Source organism: Tachyglossus aculeatus, chromosome 21 (genome assembly GCF_015852505.1).
Source record: "Tachyglossus aculeatus isolate mTacAcu1 chromosome 21, mTacAcu1.pri, whole genome shotgun sequence".
Taxonomy (NCBI): Eukaryota; Metazoa; Chordata; class Mammalia; order Monotremata; family Tachyglossidae; genus Tachyglossus; species Tachyglossus aculeatus.
In genome coordinates, this window is record NC_052086.1 from 41,680,372 (window position 1) to 41,702,053 (window position 21,682).

Here is a 21,682-nt window from a genome sequence, read left to right on the forward strand (position 1 = left end):
GTGGCTTGGATGGCATCAAGACTGCTCTTACGAGGGCACTGTATTTTCTGTTTTCTTTTCCTGGTAGGGAGAGGATGGGTCAATAATAATAATGGTATTTGCTAAGCACTTACTATGTCCAAGCACTGTCCAAGTGCTGATTTACCAGATGGAAATAGTTTGAGTGGCATGAAGATTGTTCTACTTACCTTGGCATCATTTTTTTCCGTTTTCTTTTCCTGATAGGGAAAGAACCATTCAGCATTACCAGCTGGTAGTGGCTTGGATGGCATCAACACTGTTCTTATGAGGGCACCGTTTTTTCCATTTTCTCTTCCTGGTGGGGAGACGACGGCTCAATAATTATAATAGTGATGATGATGGTGTTTGTTAAGCACTTAGTATGTGCCAAGCACTGTTCTAAGCGCTGATGTTACCAAATGGAAATGGTTTGAGTGGCACAGAAGATTGTTCTGCTTACCTTGGCGTCATTTTTTTCCATTTTCTTTTCCTGGTAGGGAAAGAACCATTCAGCATTACCAGCTAGTAGTGGTTTGGGTGGCATCAAGTTTGGTTTTACGAGGGCACCATTGTTTCCGTTTTCTTTTCCTGGTGGGGAGAGAATGGGTCAATAATAATAATAATAATAATAACAATAATAATAATAATAATAATAATAATTGCTAAGCACTAGCTATGTGCCCAGCACTGTTCTAAGTGCTGATTTACCAGATGGAAATAGTTTGAGTGGCATGAAGATTGTTCTACTTACCTTGGCATCATTTTTTTCCATTTTCTTTTCCTGATAGGGAAAGAACCATTCAGCATTACCAGCTGGTAGTGGCTTGGATGGCATCAAGACTGTTCTTACAAGGGCATCGTTTTTTCCATTTTCTTTTCCTGGTGGGGAGGGGACGGGTCAATAATAATCATAATGATGATGATGGTATTTGTTAAGCACTTACTATGTGCCAAGCACTGTTCTAAGCGCTGATGTTACCAGATGGAAATGGTTTGAGCGGCATGAAGATTGTTCTACTTACCTTGGCATCATTTTTTTCCGTTTTCTTTTCCTGGTAGGCAAAGAACCATTCAGCATTACCAGCTGGTAGTGGCTTGGATGGCATCAAGTCTGCTTTTACGAGGGCACCGTTTTTTCCGTTTTCTTTTCCTGGTGGGGAGGGGACGGGTCAATAATAATAATAATGATGATGATGGTGTTTGTTAAGCACTTATATGTGCCAAGCACTGTTCTTAAAGCGCGGATGTTAACAGATGGAAATAGTTTGAGTGGCATGATGACCGTGGGACCGTTTTTTTTCCGTTTTCTTGGTAGGGAAAGGACCATTCAGCGTTACCAGCTGGTTCGGGTGGCATCAGGACCGTTCTTACAACAGTACCGTGTTTTCTCCGTTTTCTTTTCCTGGCAGGGAAAGGACCGATCAATCATACCAACTCTTGAGAGACTCCTTGGATCTGTATCTGGCCATGTATCCGGATCACGTGCAGCACCTTCTTCTCCAGGCCCGGCTCTACTTCCACTTGGGCATCTGGCCGGAAAAGGTATCTCGTCGGTTTTCCCTTTTCTAATCGCCCGAGTCCGTTCGTTCATTGATTCAGTTTCACTCAGTTGTATTTATTGAGCGCTTACTGTGTGCCGGGCACCGTACTAAGCCCCTGGAAAGTACATTTCGGCCACAAATAGAGACCCTCCCTCCCCAACAACGGGCTCACGGTCTAGAAGCGGGGAGACAGACAACAAAACAAAACAGTCGTATTTATGGAGCGCTTCCTGGAGGCAGAGCACTATTAATAATAATAATAATAATAATGGCATTTATTAAGCGCTTACTATGTGCAAAGCACTGTTCTAAGCGCTGGGGAGGTTACAAGGTGATCAGGTTGTCCCTCATGGGGCTCACAGCCGTAATCCCCATTTTCCAGATGAGGGAACTGAGGCCCAGAGAAGTGAAGTGACTTGCCCAAAGTCACACAGCTGACAATTGGCGGAGCCGGGATTTGAACCCATGACCTCTGACTCCAAAGCCCAGGCTCTTTCCACTGAGCCACGCTGCTTCTCACTATTCTAAGCGCTTGGGAGACTACAATAAAACAATAAACGGACGCATTTCTTGCCCACAACGAGCTTACGGTCTAGAGGATGAGTTTTACAGAAGAATAATAATAATAATAATAATTATGGCATTTATTAAGCGCTTACTATGTGCAAAGCACTGTTCTAAGCGCTGAGGAGGTTACAAGGAGATCAGGTTGTCCCACAGGAGGCTCACAGTCTTCATCCCCAATGTACAGATGAGGGAACTGAGGCACGGAGAAGTGAAGTGACTTGCCCAAAGTCACACAGCTGACAATTGGCAGAGCTGGGATTCGAACCCATGACCGCTGGCTCCAAAGTCCCTGCTCTTTCCGTGGTCTTTCTGTGCTCTTTCCACTGAGCCACGCTGCTTCTCAATAATGATGATGGTATTTGTTGAGCGCTTACTATGTACCAAGCACTGTTCTAAGCACCGGGGTAGATACAAGGTCATCAGGTTGTCCCACGTGGGGCTCATCCCCATTTTATGGATGAGGTCACTGAGGCCCAGAGAAGTGGAGTGACTTGCCCAAGGTCACACACCGGACAATAGCAATAATAATAATGGCATTTGTTAAGCGCTTACTGTGTGCCAAGCACTGTTGTAAGCGCTGGGGTAGATACGAGGTCATCAGGTTGTCCCACGTGGGGCTCATCCCCATTTTACGGATGAGGTCACTGAGGCCCAGAGAAGTGGAGTGACTTGCCCAAGGTCACACAGCGGACGATAACAATAATAACAGTGGCATTTGTTAAGCGCTTACTATGTGCCAAGCACTGTTCTAAGCACCCGGGTAGGTACAAGGTGATCAGGTTGTCCCACGTGGGGCTCATCCCCATTTTACGGATGAGGTCACTGAGGCCCAGAGAAGTGGAGTGACTTGCCCAAGGTCACACAGCAGACAATAACAGTAATAATAGTGGCGTTTGTTAAGCGCTTACTATGTGCCAAGCACTGTTCTAAGCGCTGGGGTAGATACAAGGTCATCAGGTTGTCCCACGTGGGGCTCACGGTCTTCATCCCCGTTTTCCAGATGAGGTAACTGAGGCCCAGAGAATAATAATAATGATGGTATTTGTTAAGCGCTTACTATGTGCAAGGCACTGTTCTAAGCATCCCGGCTGCACCACCTGTCAGCTGTGTGACTGTGAGCGAGTCACTTCACTTCTCTGGGCCTCAGTGACCTCATCTGCAAAATGGGCGGTGAAGACGGTGAGCCCCACGGGGGACAACCCAGAGAAGTGAAGTGACTCGCCCAAGGTCACACAGCTGACCAGTCGCGGAGCCGGGATTCGAACCCATGACCTCTGACTCCCAAGCCCAGGCCCTGGCCACGGATTTCTAGATTTCAGTCTCGATGACAAGCTGTGTTTCTTTCACCCCGCAGAAAGTCAGAGTCCATTAGTAAGGGCTTAATAAATACCATAATTATTATTAAGTCTTCTAGACTGTGAGCCCACTGTTGGGTAGGGACCGTCTCTAGATGTTGCCAGCTTGGACTTCCCAAGCGCTTAGTACAGTGCTCGGCGCACAGAAAGCGCTCAATAAATACGATTGATTGATTGATTGATTATTAAGGAGGAGGTAATGGCCGCCGAGTTTGATTGTAAGGAACTTTTTCATTTTTTTCAATGGGAATTGTTAAGCATCCGTTGGACGCCAGGCCCTGGAATGGGATAAATGGAATGGGAGAGAAGCAGTGTGGCCTAGTGGCTGGAGCCCCGGATTGGGAGTCACGGGACCTGGGTTCTAATCCCGGCTCTGCCGCTCGCCTGCTGTTTGACCTCGGGCAAGTCATTTCATTTCTCTGGGCCTCAGTTCCTTCATCTTCATCCTTAGAGAAGCAGCGTGGCTCAGGGGCAAGAGCCCGGGCTTTGGAGTCAGAGGTCATGGGTTCAAATCCCAGCTCCACCAATTGTCAGCTGGGTGACTTTGGGCAAGTCCCTTCACTTCTCTGGGCCTCAGTTCCCTCATCTGGAAAATGGGGATGAAGACTGCGAGCCCCCCGTGGGACAACCTCATCACCTTGTAACCTCCCCAGCGCTTAGAACAGTGCTTGGCACATAGTAAGCGCTTAATAAATGCCATCATTATTATTATTATCATCATTATTATTACTGACGTTCAATCATCCCGCCCTCTGAGTATTTTTCCTGGAAAAGCAGCGCGACCTGATAGAAATAGCCTGGGCCTGGAAATCAGAGGATCTGCGTGCAGCGTGGCTCAGTGGAAGGAGCCCGGGCTTTGGAGTCAGAGGTCATGGGTTCGAATCCTGGCTCCGCCACTTGTCAGCTGGGTGACTTTGGGCAAGTCACTTCACTTAATAATAATAATGATGGCATTTATTAAGTGCTTACTATGTGCAAAGCACTGTTCTAAGCACTGGATAATAATAATAATAATGATGGCATTTATTAAGTGCTTACTATGTGCAGAACACTGTTCTAAGCGCTGGATAATAATAAAAATAATGATGGCATTTATTAAGTGCTTACTATGTGCAGAGCACTGTGTTCTAAGCGCTGGGGAGGTTACAAGGTGATCAGGTGTCCCACATGGGGCTCACAGTCTTAATCCCCATTTTACAGATGAGGTAACTGAGGCCCAGAGAAGTCAGGTGATTTACCCAAAATCCCACAGCTGACAATTGGTGGAGCCGGGGTTCAAACCCATGACCTTCTCTGGGCCTCAGTTCCCTCATCTGGAAAATGGGGGTGAAGACCGTGAGCCCCACGGGGGACAATCTGGTCCCCTTGTATCCTCCCCAGCGCTTAGAACAGTGCTTTGCACACAGTAAGCGCTTAACAAATGCCTTCGTTATTATTATTATTAAGTGGCCGAGCCAGGATTAGAACCCACGACCTCCGACTCCCAAGCCCGGGCTCTTTCCGCTGAGCCAGTGCATGACACATAGTACTTCCCAAGCGCTTAGTCCAGTGCTCTGCACACAGTAAGCGCTCAATAAATACGATTGAATGAACATAGGAAGCGCTTAACAAATACCGGGTGAGAAGAAAGGGTATCCCCATGGCTGTGAGTCGTCCAGTCCAATCAATCAATCAATCATATTTATTGAGCGCTTTCTATGTGCAGAGCACTGTACTAAGCGCTTGGGGAGTACAAATTGGCAACATATACAGTCCCTACCCAACATTGGGCTCACAGTCTAAAAGTCCAGTGCCCGACACGTAGTAAGCGCTTAGAAAAACTGTCATTTTTGGGTTTTTTTGGTCCGTCGCGGAGGTCCTGGATATCCTGCAGCATATCCAGACCCTGGACCCGTCTCAGCACGGGGCGGTGGGCTACTTGGTGCAACATACGCTGGAGCATATTGAGCGCCGCAAGGAAGAGGTGGGCTTGGAGGTGAAGCTGCGCTCGGGCCCCAAGCACCAAGACGTCTGCTACCCGGTCGGCCGCATCATGAAGCACAAGAGGTGAGCGCCGTTGGCTGATGATGATCATCATAATAATAATAATAATAGTATAATAATCATGGTCTGCACATAGTAAGCGCTCAATAAGTACGATTGATGATGATGGTATTTGTTAAGCGCTTAGTACGTGTCCCGCACTGTTCCAAGTGCTGGGGTAATGATAGTAGTAATGATGGTATTGGTTAAGCGCTTACTGTGTGTCAAGAGCCCGGGCTTGGGAGTCGGAGGTCGTGGGTTCAAATCCTGGCTCCGCCAACTGTCAGCTGGGTGACTTTGGGCCAGTCACTTCACTTCTCTGGGCCTCAGCGACCTCATCCGGAAAATGGGGAGGAAAACTGTGAGCGCCCCGGGGGACAACCTGATCACGGCGAAACCTCCCCAGCGCTTAGAACAGTGCTTGGCACGTAGTAAGCACTTAACAAATCAATCAATCATATTTACTGAGCGCTTACTATGTGCAGAGCACTGTACTAAGCGCTTGGGAAGTACAAATGCCATCATTATTATTATCAGCCCATAACCTGTGACTCCGAAGCCCGTGCCGTTACCCCTAAGCCACGCTGCTCCTCTACTCTCCGAAGCGCTCAGTACTTGCCTCCGCTTGGGGTCAGGATTAGAATAATAATAATAATAATAATTGTGGTATTTCATTCATTCATTCGGTCGTATTTATTGAGCGCTTACTGTGTGCGGAGCACTGTACTAAGCGCTTGGAAAGTCCAAGTTGGCAACATATAGAGACGGTCCCTACCCAACAGTGGGCTCACTGTCTAGAAGGGGGAGTGTTTAAGAGCTTACTATGTGCCAAGCACTGTTCTAAGCGCTGGGGTAGATACAGGGTAATCAGGTTGTCCCACATGGGGCTCACACTTTTAATCCCCATTTTCCAGCTAAGGGAACTGAGGCACAGAGAATAATCATAATAACGTTGGTAATTGATAAGCGCTTACTGTGTGCCAAGTACTGTTTTAAGCGCTGGGGGAGATACAAGGTGATCAGGTTGTCCCGCGGGGGGCTCACACTTTTCATCCCCATTTTCCCGCTGAGGGAACTGAGGCCCAGAGAAGTGACTTGTCCAGGGTCACCCAGGCGACACGTGTCGGAGCCAGGATGCAAACCCGCGCCCTCTGACTCCCGGGTTCCTGCCCCCGAGCCCCGCTGCTTCTGTCCCTCCCGCTTCCCCCTCTCCATCCCCCCTGCCTTACCTCCTTCCCTTCCCCACAGCACCTGTATATATGGATATATGTATGTACAGATTTATTACTCTATTTATTTATTTATTATACTTGTACATATCTACTCTATTTATTTTATTTTGTTGGTATGTTTAGTTTTGTTCTCCGTCTCCCCCTTTTAGACTGTGAGCCCACTGTTGGGTAGGGACCGTCCCTGTACGTTGCCAACTTGTACTTCCCAAGCGCTTAGTACAGTGCTCTGCACACAGTAAGCGCTCAATAAATACGATTGATTGATTGATTACTCTATTTATTTATTTTACTTGTACATGTCTATTCTATTTATTTTATTTTGTTAATATGTTTGGTTTTGTTCTCCGTCTCCCCCTTTTAGACTGTGAGCCCGCTGTTGGGTAGGGACCGTCTCTAGATGTTGCCAACTTGTACTTCCCAAGCACTTAGTCCAGTGCTCTGCACACAGTAAGCGCTCAATAAATACAATTGATTGATTGACTGATTGATTGATTACTCTGTTCATTTATTTTACTTGTACATACCTATTCTATTGATTTTATTTTGTTAGTATGTTTGGTTTTGTTCTCCGTCTCCCCCTTTTAGACTGTGAGCCCACTGTTGGGTAGGGACCGTCTCTAGATGTTGCCAACTTGGACTTCCCAAGCGCTTAGTACAGTGCTCTGCACACAGTAAGCGCTCAATAAATACGATTGATTAATTGATTACTCTATTTATTCTACTTGTACATATCTATTCTATTTATTTTATTTTGTTAATATGTTTGGTTTTGTTCTCCGTCTCCCCCTTTTAGACTGTGAGCCCACTGTTGGGTAGGGACCGTCTCTAGATGTTGCCAACCTGGACTTCCCAAGCGCTTAGTCCAGTGCTCTGCACACGGTAAGCGCTCAATAAATACGATTGATTGATTGATTGATTGATTGCTTCCCGGGCCGGGGGTCCGACCCCTGATTCCCGGCCCCAGGTACGGCTACAACTGCGTCATCTACGGCTGGGACCCCACCTGCGCGATGGGCCACGAGTGGATCCGAAACATGAACGTCCACAGCCTGCCGCACGGCCACCGCCAGCCCTTCTACAACGTCCTCGTGGAGGACGGATCGTGCCGGTACGCCGCCCAAGGTACGTCCCGCCTATTTACTGAGCGCCTACGGGGGGAGGAACTTCCACTGGACGGAGGGAGCGCTTGGGGAGCTCCAATCCCGGCTCCGCCAACTGTTAGACCGTGAACCCACTGTTGGGTAGGGACCGTCTCTATAGGTTGCCAACTTGGACTTCCCAAGCGCTTAGTACAGTGCCCTGCACACAGTAAGCGCTCAATAAATGCGATTGATTGATTGATTGATTGATGACTGAAGTCAGTGCCCGTTGTTGGGTAGGGACCGTCTCTATAGGTTGCCAGCTTGGACTTCCCAAGCGCTTAGTCCAGTGCCCTGCACACAGTAAGCGCTCAATCAATACGATTGATTGATTGATGACTGAAGTCAGTGCCCTTTGTTGGGTAGGGACCGTCTCTGTAGGTTGCCAACTTGGACTTCCCAAGCGCTTAGTACAGTGCTCTGCACACAGTAAGCGCTCAATAAATACGATTGATTGATTGATTGATGACTGAAGTCAGTGCCCGTTGTTGGGTAGGGACCGTCTCTATAGGTTGCCAACTTGGACTTCCCAAGCACTTAGTACAGTGCTCTGCACACAGTAAGCGCTCAATAAATATGATTGATTGATTGATTGATTGATGACTGAAGTCAGTGCCCTTTGTTGGGTAGGGACCGTCTCTATAGGTTGCCAACTTGGACTTCCCAAGCGCTTAGTACAGTGCCCTGCACACAGTAAGCACTCAATAAATACGATTGATTGATGACTGAAGTCAGTGCCTGTTGTTGGGTAGGGACCGTCTCTATATGTTGCCAACTTGGACTTCCCAAGCGCTTAGTACAGTGCTCTGCACACAGTAAGCGCTCAATAAATACGATTGATTGATTGATTGATTGATGACTGAAGTCAGTGCCCGTTGTTGGGTAGGGACCGTCTCTATATGTTGCCAGCTTGGACTTCCCAAGCGCTTAGTACAGTGCTCTGCACACAGTAAGCGCTCAATAAATACGATTGATTGATTGATTGATTGATGACTGAAGTCAGTGCCCGCTGTTGGGTAGGGACCGTCTCTATATGTTGCCAGCTTGGACTTCCCAAGCGCTTAGTACAGTGCTCTGCACACAGTAAGCGCTCAATAAATACGATTGATTGATTGATTGTCAGCTAGGTGACCCTGGGGAGCTAGAGAAGCAGCGTGGCTCAGTGGGAAAGAGCCCGGGCTTTGGAGTCAGAGGTCATGGGTTCAAATCCCGGCTCGGCCACTTGTCAGCTGTGTGACTTTGGGCAAGTCACTTCACTTCTCTGGGCCTCAGTTCCCTCATCTGTAAAATGGGGATGAAGACTGTGAGCCCCACGTGGGACAACCTCATCACTTTGTATCCTCCCAGCGCTTAGAACAGTGCTTTGCACATAGTAAGCGCTTAATAAATGCCATCATTATTATTATTATTATAAGTCACTTCACCTCTCTGCAGCGTGGCTCAGTGGAAAGAGCCGTCGGAAGTCGTTGGGTCGGGACCGTCTCTGCCTGTCGCCGACTTGTACTTCCCAAGCGCTTAGTACAGTGCTCTGCACACAGTAAGCGCTCAGTAAATACGATTGATTGATTGATTGATTGTCAGCTGGGTGACTCTGGGCAAGTCACTTCACCTCTCTGCAGCGTGGCTCAGTGGAAAGAGCCGTCGGAAGTCGTTGGGTCGGGACCGTCTCTGTGTGACGCCGACTTGTACTTCCCAAGCGCTTAGTACAGTGCCCTGCACACAGTAAATACGACTGATTGATTGATTGGTTCGGATCCCCGCTCTGCCAACTGTCAGCTGTGTGACTTTGAGCAAGTCACTTCACGTCTCTGGGCCTCAGTTCCCTCATCTGGAAAATGGGGGTGAAGACTGTGAGCCCCCCGTGGGACAACCTGATCACCTTGTATCCCCCCAGTGCTCAGAACAGTGCTTCTCACATAGTAAGCACTTACCAAACACCATTATTATTATTATTACTACTCTTATTCCGTGGGCCTCAGCGCCCTCATCTGTAAAATGGGGATGAAAACCGTGAGCCCCACGTGGGACAACCTGATCACCTTGTGTCCCCTGCAGCACTTAGAACAGTGCTTGGCACATAATAAACGCTTACCAAACGCCATTATTATTATTATTATTATTATTATTCTGTGGTCCTCAGTTCCCTCATCTATAAAATGGGGATGAAGACCGTGAGCCCCACGTGGGACAACCTGATCCCCTTGTGTCCCCCGCAGCGCTTAGAACAGTGCTTGGCACATAGTAAGCGCTTAATAAATGCCATTATTATTATTATAATAAGCACTTACCAAACACCGTTGTTGTTATTATTCTCTGTGCCTCAGTTCCCTCATCTGTAAAATGGGGATAAAGACCGTGAGCCCCCCGTGGGACAACCTGATCTCCTTGTATCCCCCCCAGTGCTTAGAACAGTGCTTGGCACATAATAAGCGCTTACCAAACACCATTATCATTATTATTCTGTGGGCCTCATCTGTAAAATGGGGGTGAAGACCGTGAGCCCCCCGTGGAACAACCTGCTTAGAACAGTGCTTCGCACATAGTAAGTGCGTAATGAAGACCGTCATTATTATTAGTCAATCAATCAATCAATTGTATTTATTGAGCACTTACTGTGTGCAGTATTTATTAATGAATAAATTGATTTGTTAATTATTTATAATTATGAATAATATTTATTAATATTATTTTATATATAATGTTATTTATTATGTATTATATATTTTTACTAATCGATCAATCATATTTATTGAGCGCTTACTGTGTGCAGTATTTATTGATAAAAAATCAATTTATTAAGTATTTATAATTATGAATAATATCTATTAATATTATTTTATGATATGTGATATATTATTCATTATTATAATATATTTTTACTAATCGATCGATCAATCGTATTGAGCACTTACTGTGTGCAGTATTTATTTATTAATAAATAAATTCATTTAATGAGTATTTACAATCATGAATAATATCTATTAATATTATTTCAAGATATGTAATATATTATTTATTATTATAATATATTTTTACTAATCGATCAGTCAGTCGTATTTATTGAGCGCTCACTGTGTGCAGTATTTATTTATCAAGGAATAAATTTATCAATTATTTATAATTGTGAACGATATTTATTAATGTTATAATATAATGTTTATTATTCATTGCTATTATTCTACTATACTTTGCATTATATTATTGTATGTTGCGTGTTATATTATTATGATAGATTGTTGCATGTAACAATATATTATCATTATATTATTATCATATATTACATATAATATGTTATTATAATATCGTATTATTAATTGATATATTTATTGATTTATTAATAAATTCACGCCGACTGACCACCGCCCGCCCCCGGAGCGCCGGGAAAGCAGGGCTAAAGTTGCCCCCCCCCCCCCCCCCCCCCCCCGGGAATAACGCCGGCCGCTCCCCTTCCAACCCCACAGAGAACCTGGAATCCACCTTGGAGCCCCGGGAGATCTCCCACCCGGACATCGGCCGCTACTTCTCCGAGTTCACCGGCACCCGCTACCTGGCCAACGCGGAGCTGGCCGCCCGCTACCCCGAGGACGCGGAGTTCGAGGCCCCGCGGGGCCCCGACGACTGACGCGGGGCGGGGGGCGGGGGGGGGGGCGGCCCCGATCAATCGATCCCACTTATTGAGCGCTTACCGTGTGCGGGGCACTGGACTAGGCGCCGGGGGAAGTCCAAGTCGGCGACGTCAAGGTGGGAAGCGTCCGGTGGGCCCACCGCCACGAAGAAGGCCAGCGTGCCTCAGCGGAAAGAGCCCGGGCTTTGGAGTCCCAGGTCGTGGGTTCGAATCCCGGCTCCTCCCCTTGTCAGCTGGGCGACTATGGGCAAGTCGCTTCTCTGGGCCTCAGTTCCCTCATCTGGAAAATGGGGATGAAGACTGTCAGCCCCCCGTGGGACAACCTGATCACCTTGGAACTCCCCGGCGCTTAGAACAGTGCTTGGCACATAGTAAGTGCTTAATAAATGCCGTTACTATTAGTAGTATTATTAAATCCCGGCTCCGCCAACTGTCAGCCGGGTGACTCCGGGCAAGTCACTTCACTTCTCCGGGCCTCAGTTACCTCATCTGAAAAATGGGGATTAAGACTCTGAGCCCGCCATGGGACGACTTGATCACCTTGTCACCTCCCCAGTGCTTAGAACAGTGCTTGGCACATAGTAAGTGCTTAATAAATGCCATTACTATTAGTAGTATTATTAAATCCCGGCTCCGCCAACTGTCAGCCAGGTGACCCCGGGCAAGTCACTTCACTTCTCCGGGCCTCAGTTACCTCATCTGGAAAATGGGGATTAAGACTCTGAGCCCGCCATGGGACGACTTGATCACCTTGTCACCTCCCCGGCGCTTAGAACAGTGCTTGGCACATAGTAAGTGCTTAATAAATGCCATTACTATTAGTAGTATTATTAAATCCCGGCTCCGCCAACTGTCAGCCGGGTGACTCCGGGCAAGTCACTTCACTTCTCCGGGCCTCAGTTACCTCATCTGAAAAATGGGGATTAAGACTCTGAGCCCGCCATGGGACAACTTGATCACCTTGTCACCTCCCCAGCGCTTAGAACAGTGCTTGGCACATAGTAAGTGCTTAATAAATGCCGTTATAATTAGTAGTATTATTAAATCCCGGCTCTGCCAACTGTCAGCCGGGTGACTCCGGGCAAGTCACTTCACTTCTCCGGGCCTCAGTTCCCTCATCTGGAAAATGGGGATGAAGACTGGGAGAGCGCCCACCCGGGGGACAACCTGATCACCTTGTCACCTCCCCAGCGCTTAGAACAGTGCTTTGCACATAGTAAGCGCTTCATATGTATATTACCGGTATATGTATATATGTTTGTTTCTCTGTCTCCCCCTTCTAGACTGTGAGCCCACGGTTGGGTCGGGAGCGTCTCTAGATGTTGCCAACTTGGACTTCCCAAGCGCTTAGTACGGTGCTCCACACACAGTAAGCGCTCAATAAATACGATTGATTCTCTGAGCCTCAGTTTCCTCATCTGTAAAACGGGGGTGAAGGCTGTGAGCCCCACGGGGGACAACTTGATTACCTTGTACTCCTCCCCCAGCGCTTGGAACAGTGCTCTGCGCATAGTAAGCGCTTAACAAATGCCATCATCATCATCTGCCAATTTGTACTTCCCAAGCGCTTAGTACAGTGCTCTGCACATAGTAAGCGCTCAATAAATACGATTGATGATGATGATCTGTAAAATATTGATGGCATTTGTTAAGCGCTTACTACGTGCGAAGCCCTGTTCTAAGCGCTGGGAGGGATCCAAGGTGATCGGGTCGTCCCACGTGGGGCTCAAAGTCTTCATCCCCATTTTACAGATGAGGTCACTGAGGCCCAGAGAAGTGAAGTGATGTAGAAGCGGGCAAGCGGCTATCTCTTTTTTTGTCCTTGCCCGTTCCTGGTAAGAGTAGCGGATATGCAGTCATTCAGTCGTATATACTGAGCGTTTACTGTGTGCAGAGCACTGTACTAAGCGCTCTCAGGTATACTGACTGCAGAAGCAGCATGAGAAGCCGCGTGGCTCAGTGGAAAGAGCCCGGGCTTTGGGGTCAGAGGTCATGGGTTCAAATCCCGGCTCCATGGAGTTGTCAGCTGGGTGACTTTGGGCAAGTCACTTCACTTCTCCGGGCCTCAGTTCCCTCATCTGTAAAATGGGGATTAAGACTGCGAGCCCCCCGTGGGACAACCTGATCACCTTGTAACCTCAGGCCAGGCGTTCAAATCCCGGCTCCGCCAATTGTCAATCGATGAATCAATCAGTCATATTTATTGAGCGCTTACTGTGCGCAGAGCACTGTACTTAGCGCTTGGGAAGTACAAGTTGGCAACACATAGAGACGGTCCCTACCCAACTCCGAGCAAGTCCCTTCACTTCTCTGGGCCTCAGTTTCCCCATCTGTAAAATAGGGATTAAGACTGCGAGTCCCCCGTGGGACAACCTGATCGCCTTGTAACCTCCCCAGCGCTTAGAACAGTGCTTTGTACATAGTAAGCGCTTAATAAATGCCATCATTATTATTATTATATTTATTACTCTATTTTACTTGTCCATATGTATTCTATTTATTTTATTTTGTTAATATGGTTTTGTTCCCTGTCTCCCCCTTCTAGACTGTGAGCCCACTGTTGGGTAGGGACCGTCTCTAGATGTTGCCAACTTGGACTTCCCAAGCGCTTAGTACAGTGCTCTGCACACAGTAAGCGCTCAATAAATACGATTGATTGATTTTGTTAATACGTTTGGTTTTGTTCTCTATCTCCCCCTTCTAGACTGTGAGCCCACTGTTGGGTAGGGACCGTCTCTAGGTGTTGCCAACTTGGACTTCCCAAGCGCTTAGTACAGTGCTCTGCACACAGTAAGCGCTCAATAAATACGATTGATTGATTTTGTTAATACGTTTGGTTTTGTTCTCTATCTCCCCCTTCTAGACTGTGAGCCCGCTGTTGGGTAGGGACCGTCTCTAGATGTTGCCAACTTGGACTTCCCAAGCGCTTAGTACAGTGCTCTGCACATAGTAAGCGCTCAATGAATGAGATTAGGAGATTAGCGGAGGCAGAGGAGCGGAGGGTGCGGGCTGGGCTGGAGAAGGACGGGAGGGACGGGAGGGACGAGGGGGCGACGGGATGGACAGCCTGGAAGCCACGAGGGAGGAATTTTTGCCGGCTCTGCCACGTGTCAGCTGTGCGACCTCAGGCAAGACACCGTACTGCTCTGGGCCTCAGTGATCTCATCTGTAAAATGGGGATCAAGACCGTGAGCCCAATGTGCTCGTCCCTCGTCCCCCTCTCCATCCCCCCATCTTACCTCCTTCCCTTCCCCACAGCACCTGTATATATGGATATATGTTTGTACAGATTTATTACTCTATTTTATTTGTACATATCTATTCTATTTATTATATATATGTTTGTACAGATTTATTACTCTATTTATTTTACTTGTACATATCTGTTCTATTTATTTTATTTTGTTAGTATGTTCGGTTTTGTTGTCTGTCTCCCCCTTCTAGACTGTGAGCCCGCTGTTGGGTAGGGACCGTCTCTATATGTTGCCAACTTGGGCTTCCCAAGCGCTTAGTCCAGTGCTCTGCACCCAGTAAGCGCTCAATAAATACGATTGATGATGATGATGGTGAGCCCAATGTGGGGCTGGGACCGCGTTCGAGGTGAGGCGTCGGACGAAGACGGGCCGCTCGCCCACGAGGGACTGCATCCGCATCGCCGTCCAAAGCCGGCCGCTTCTCAGAAATTTCCCGAAGAGACTGTCCCGTCTCCGCGCCAGGACTCAGCAGGACGCTTAGCACATAGTAGATGCCGCGGCTGCTGGGGGGCCTCGGGAGAGTCACGTCACTTCTCTGGGCCTCGGTCCCCTCATCTGGAAAGCGGGGATGGAGACCGTGAGCCCCACGGGGGACAGGGACTGTGTGTCCAACCTGGCTCCTGTCCACCCCGGCGCTTAGTACAGCGCCCGGCACTTAGAAGAGAAGCAGCGTGGCTCAGTGGAAAGAGCCCGGGCTTTGGAGTCACAGGTCACGGGTTCGAATCCCGGCTCCCCCACTTGTCAGCTGGGTGACTTTGGGCGAGTCGCCTCACTTCTCTGGGCCTCAGTGACCTCATCTGGAAAATGGGGATGAAGACCGCGAACCCCCCGAGGGACAACCTGATCACCTTGTAACCTCCCCAGCGCTTAGAACAGTGCTTTGCACATAGTAAGCGCTTAATAAATGCCATTATTATTATAGAAGAGAGTGGAAAGAGCCCGGGCTTTGGAGTCCGAAGTCATGGGTTCAAATCCTGGCTCCGCCAATGGTCAGCTAGGTGACTTTGGGCAAGTCACTTCACTTCTCTGGGCCTCAGTGACCTCATCTGGAAAATGGGGATGAAGACCGCAAGCCCCCCGAGGGACAACCTGATCACCTTGTAACCTCCCCAGCACTTAGAACAGTGCTTTGCACATAGTAAGCGCTTAATAAATGCCATTATTATTATTATTATAGAAGAGAAGCAGCGTGGCTCAGTGGAAAGAGCCCGGGCTTTGGAGTCCGAGGTCATGGGTTCAAATCCAGGCTCCGCCAATGGTCAGCTGGGTGACTTTGGGCAAGTCACTTCACTTCTCTGGGCCTCAGTGACCTCATCTGGAAAATGGGGATGAAGACCGCGAGCCCCCCGAGGGACAACCTGATCACCTTGTAACCTCCCCAGCGCTTAGAACAGTGCTTTGCACATAGTAAGCGCTTAATAAATGCCATTATTATTATAGAAGAGAGTGGAAAGAGCCCGGGCTGTGGAGTCCGAAGTCATGGGTTCAAATCCTGGCTCCGCCAGTGGTCAGCTAGGTGACTTTGGGCAAGTCACTTCACTTCTCTGGGCCTCAGTGACCTCATCTGGAAAATGGGGATGAAGACTGCGAGCCCCCCGAGGGACAACCTGATCACCTTGTAACCTCCCAGCACTTAGTGCTTTGCACATAGTGCTTAATAAATGCCATCATTATTAGTAGTAGTAGTAAGCGCTTAACAAATACCACAGGTATTAGATGCCACAAGTACCAGTTGTCTCCTCCCTTTAATGGGGAAGCAGCGTGGCACAGTGGAAAGAGCCCGGGCTTTGGAGTCAGAGGTCATGGGTTCAAATCCCGGCTCCGCCACTTGTCAGCTGTGTGACTTTGGGCAAGTCACTTCTCTTCTCTGGGCCTCATTTCCCTCATCTATAAAAATGGGAATTAAGACTGTGAGCCCCCCGTGGGACAACCTGATCACCTTGTATCCCCCCCAGCACTTAGAACAGTGCTTTGCACATAGTAAATGCCATCATCATCATCATCATCATCATCATCATCATCATTATTATGTGCCCAACACCGTTCTAAGCAGTGGGGGAGACACGAAGTCATCAGGTTGTCCCACATGAGGCTCCCAGTCTTCATCCCCATTTTCCAGATGCGGTCACTGAGGCCCAGGGAAGTGAAGTGACCTGCCCAAAGTCACCCAGCTGACTTCAGGTCCCCGTGGGCAGGGAACGTGGCTGAAGAGAAGCCGTTAATGGGTACAGCACGGGCTTGGGAGTCGGAAAAACCTCAGTGACCTCATCTGTAAAATGGGGGTGAATAATAATAATGGCATTTATTAAGCACTTACTACGTGCAGAGCACTGGGTGAAGAGTGTGAGCCCCACGCGCTTAGAACAGTGCTTCATACATAGTAAGCGCTTAACAAATGCCATCATCATGGTATGGAGAAGCAGCGTGACTCACTGGAAAAAGCATGGGCTTTGGAGTCAGAGGTCATGGGTTCAAATCCCGGCTCCGCCAACTGTCAGCTGTGTGACTTTGGGCAAGTCACTTCACTTCTCTGCACCTCAGTTACCTCATCTGTAAAATGAGGATGAAGACTGTGAGCTCCCCGTGGGACAACCTGATCACCTTGTAACCTCCCCAGCGCTTGGAAAAGTGCTTTGCACGTAGTAAGCGCTTAACAAATGCTATTATTATCTTTTAGACTGTGAGCCCACTGTTGGGTAGGGACTGTCTCTATATGTTGCCAACTTGTACTTCCCAAGCGCTTAGTACAGTGCTGTGCACACAGTAAGCGCTCAATAAATACGATTGATTGATTGATCATTAGTATTATTATTATCTTTAAAATGGGGATGAAGACTATAATAATAATAATGGCATTTGTTAAGCACTTACTATGTGCCACACACTGTTCCAAGCGCTGGGGATGATAATAATGGCATTTCTTAAGCGCTTACTATGTGCAAAGCACTGTTCTAAGCGCTGGGGGGGATACAAGGTGATCAGGTTGTCCCACGTGGGGCTCACAGTCTTAGTCCCCGTTTTCCAGATGAGGCAACTGAGGCACAGAGAAGTTAAGTTACTTACCCAAGGTCACACAGCTGACAAGTGGCAGAGCCGGGATTCAAACCCATGACCTCTGACTCCAAAGCCCGTCCTCTTTCCACCGAGCCACGCTGCTTCTCTTATTTGTTAAGAGTAAGAGTAAGCAGCGTGGCTCAGTGGAAAAGAGCATGGGGTTTGGAGTCAGAGGTCATGGGTTCAAATCCCGGCTCCGCCAATTGTCAGCTGGGTGACTTTGGGCAAGTGGCTTAAACTTCTCTGGGCCTCAGTTACCTCATCTGTAAAATGGGGATGAAGACTGTGAGCCCCCCGTGGGACAACCTGATCACCTTGTAACCTCCCCAGCGCTTAGAACAGTGCTTTGCACATAGTAAGTGCTTAATAAATGCCATCATTATTATTATTATTATTATTATTAAGAGAAATTAAAAGGCCACCCTGCTGCACTTTTCGGTGCGGAGAGGGGAACGGCGAGATTGGCCCTTTGGTGAGCCGTCCAGCCAGTGTTGGGCTCCTTCTTGCCACTTAAAACCAACCGTTAATATAACAATAATCCCAATATAATAATAATAGTATCTGTTAAGCGCTTACTATGTGCCAAGCACTGTTCTAAGCACTGGGGGAGATCCAAGGTGATCAGGTTGTCCCACGGCGGGCTCACTGTCTTCATCCCCTTTAACAGATGAGGTCCCTGAGGCCCAGAGAATAATAATAACAATAATAATAATAATAATAATAATGGCATATTTGTTAAGCGCTTACTATGTGCAAAGCACTGTTCTAAGCGCTGGAGGGGATCCAAGGTGATCAAGGTGTCCCACGTGGGGCTCACAGTCTTCATCCCCATTTTACAGATGAGGGAACTGAGGCTCAGAGAAGAATAATAATAGCATTTATTAAGTGCTTACTATGTTCAAAGCACTGTTCTAAGTGCTGGGGAGGTTACAAGGCGATCGGGTTGTCCCACGGGGGGCTCACAGTCTTCATCCCCATTTTACAGATGAGGGAACTGAGAAGTTGTGACTTTCATTCATTCAGTCAGTCGTATTTATTGAGCGCTTACTGTGTGCAGAGCACTGGACTGAGCGCTTGAGAAGTGAAGGGGGACTTGCCCAAAGTCACACAGCAGACAAGTGGCGGAGGCGGGATTGGAACCCATGACCTTTGACTCCCAAGCCCGGGCTGTAGCCACTGAGCCACGCTGCTTCACACCTGTGAGGCCACTGTTGGGTAGGGACCGTCTCTATATGTTGCCAACTTGTACTTCCCAAGCGCTTACTACAGTGCTCTGCACACAGTAAGCGCTCAATAAATACGATTGATTGATTGATTGATTGGAGCGGGAAGTCCGAAGGTGTTCCAAGATTTCCTGTTTGACTCCAGAGGGCACTGAGAGATGGCGTTAAATGAAAAGGCCCTTCAAATCCAATCAATGGCATAGTAAAAGATTAAAGGATGAGAAATAGTGTTTCCTAGTGGCTACAGCCCCGGCCTGAGAGTCAGAAGGACCTGGGTTCAAATCCTGACTCCGCCTCTTGTCAGCTGTGTGACTTTGGGCAAGCCACTTCACTTCTCTGGGCCTCAGTTCCCTCATCTGTCAAATGGGGATTAAGACTGTGAGCCCCCCCCTCCCCCCCACCGTGGGACAACCTGCTCACCTTGTAACCTCCTCATCGCTTAGAACAGTGCTTTGCACATAGTAAGCGCTTAATAAATGCTATTATTATTATTATTATTATTATTATTATTAGAACCCATGACCTCTGGCTCCCAAGCCCGTGCTCTCTCCATTGAGTCACGCTGCTTCTCTTATTTGTTGAGAAATTATCTTATTTGTTTGTTACATCCTTATTTGTATTTGTTAAGCGCTTACTATGTGCCAAGCACTCTTCGAAGCATAGTGCCTGGTACATTGTAAGCGCTTAACAAATACCATTAAAAAAATGGACAGAGATTTATTGAGCACTGACTATGTGGTTTTTTTGGGGGGGGGGTTAATGGCATTTATTAAGCGTTTACTATGTGCAAAGCACTGTTCTAAGCGCTGGAGGGATACAAGGTGATCAGGTTGTCCCACGGGGGGCTCACAGTCTTCATCCCCATTTGACAGATGAGAGAACTGAGGCCCAGAGAAGTGAAGTGACTTGCCCGAAGTCACACAGCTGACAAGCGGTGGAGCAGGGATTTGAACCCATGACCTCTGGCTCCCAAGCCTGTGCTCTTTCCAGTGAGCCATGCTGCTTCTCTTATTTGTTAAGAGAAATTATTTTATTTGTTTGTTACATCCTTATTTGTATTTGTTAAGCGCTTAGTATGTGCCAAGCACTGTTCTAAGCATAGTGCCTGGTACATTGTAAGCGCTTAACAAATACCATAAAAAAATGGATAGAGATTTGTTGAGCACTGACTATGTGGTTTTGGGAGGGGGGGTTAATGGCATTTATTAAATGCTTACTTGGTGTCAGAGATCATGGGTTTGAATCCCAGCTCTGCCATCATCAATCAATCAATCAATCAATCAATCAATCAATCATATTTATTGAGCACTTACTATGTGCAGAGCACTGTACTAAGCGCTTGGGAAGTACAAGTTGGCAACATATAGAGACAGCCCCTACCCAACATTGGGCTCACAGTCTAAAAGGGGCTCACAGTCTCAATCGTAATTACTGAGCGCTTACTGTGTGCAGAGCACTGTACTAAGCGCTTGGGAAGTACAAGTTGGCAACACATGTCTGCTGTGTGACCTTAGGCAAGTCACTTAAATTCTCTGAGCCTCAGTTCCCTCATCTGTAAAATGGGGATTAAAACTGTGAGCCCCACATGGGACAACTTGATCACGTTGTACCCCCCCCCGCGCTTAGAACAGTGCTTTGCACATAGTAAGTGCTTAACAAATGCCATTTTATATATATATATAATGGCATTTGTTATATATATATATAACACTGTTATATATATATATATAACACTGTTCTAAGCGCTGGAGGGATACAAGGTGATCAGGTTGTCCCCTGTGGGGCTCACAGTCTTCATCCCCATTTTCCAGATGAGGTCACTGAGGCCCAGAGAAGTGAAGCGACTTGGCCAAAGTCACCCAGCTGACAAGTGGTGGAGCGGTGGATTTGAACCCATGACCTCTGACTCCAAAACCCCTGCTCTTTCCACTGAGGCACGCTGCTTCTCTAAGTGTGCGGGGAGTACAACCCAACAGAAACCCGGGCGCCTTTGAGACCACTTCCCCTTGAAATCCGTCCCCACGTCCGGAGGATGGCGGCGGGTTTCCGAAGCTTGGCTGTTGGGAAACTTCCAGTGTGGCTTAGCGGAAAGAACCCGGGCCTGGCAGCCTGAGGACCCGGGTTTTAATCCTGGCTCCACCATGTAATAATAATAATATTAATATTACATAATTATATTATATTATATTATATATAATTATATTATGTAATATATTATACTATAGATACAATATATTATATATTATATCATATATATTATATACTTATATATCAAATATAATTTTATTTTGATTTCAATTTAATTTTAATTTAATTTTAATTTTATATTTCATTTTATATTTTATTTTATTTGATATATTATATAAGATCATATATAATGATATTATGTAATATATTATAATATAGGTATGATAAATTATATATTATATATATTATAATTATATAAAAATATAATTTTATTTTAATTTCAATTTAATTTTAATTTTGCATTTTATTTTATATTTTATTTTATTTTATATTATATTATATATTATGTCAAATCATATATGATTATATTGTGTAATATAATATAGATATGATGTGTTATATATTATATTATATAATTATATATATTAAGTAATTTTATTTTAATTTTAATTTAATTTTATTTTATATTTTATTGTATTTCAT

The 21,682-nt window shown here is 46.7% G+C and overlaps 1 protein-coding gene across 1 annotated transcript in view; it reads left to right on the forward strand.

Moving 5' to 3' along the window:
* Positions 1 to 11,479, forward strand: part of FBXO21 (F-box protein 21) — a 74,408-nt gene extending 62,929 nt beyond the window's left edge. The window contains exons 10-13 of the mRNA XM_038762757.1: positions 1,410 to 1,542; positions 5,319 to 5,509; positions 7,682 to 7,839; positions 11,318 to 11,479. Of these exons, the coding sequence (XP_038618685.1) occupies positions 1,410 to 1,542; positions 5,319 to 5,509; positions 7,682 to 7,839; positions 11,318 to 11,478 (643 nt within the window). The 3' untranslated portion in view covers position 11,479. The remainder of the gene's footprint in view (positions 1 to 1,409; positions 1,543 to 5,318; positions 5,510 to 7,681; positions 7,840 to 11,317) is intronic.
* The last annotated feature ends 10,203 nt before the right edge of the window (positions 11,480 to 21,682 follow it).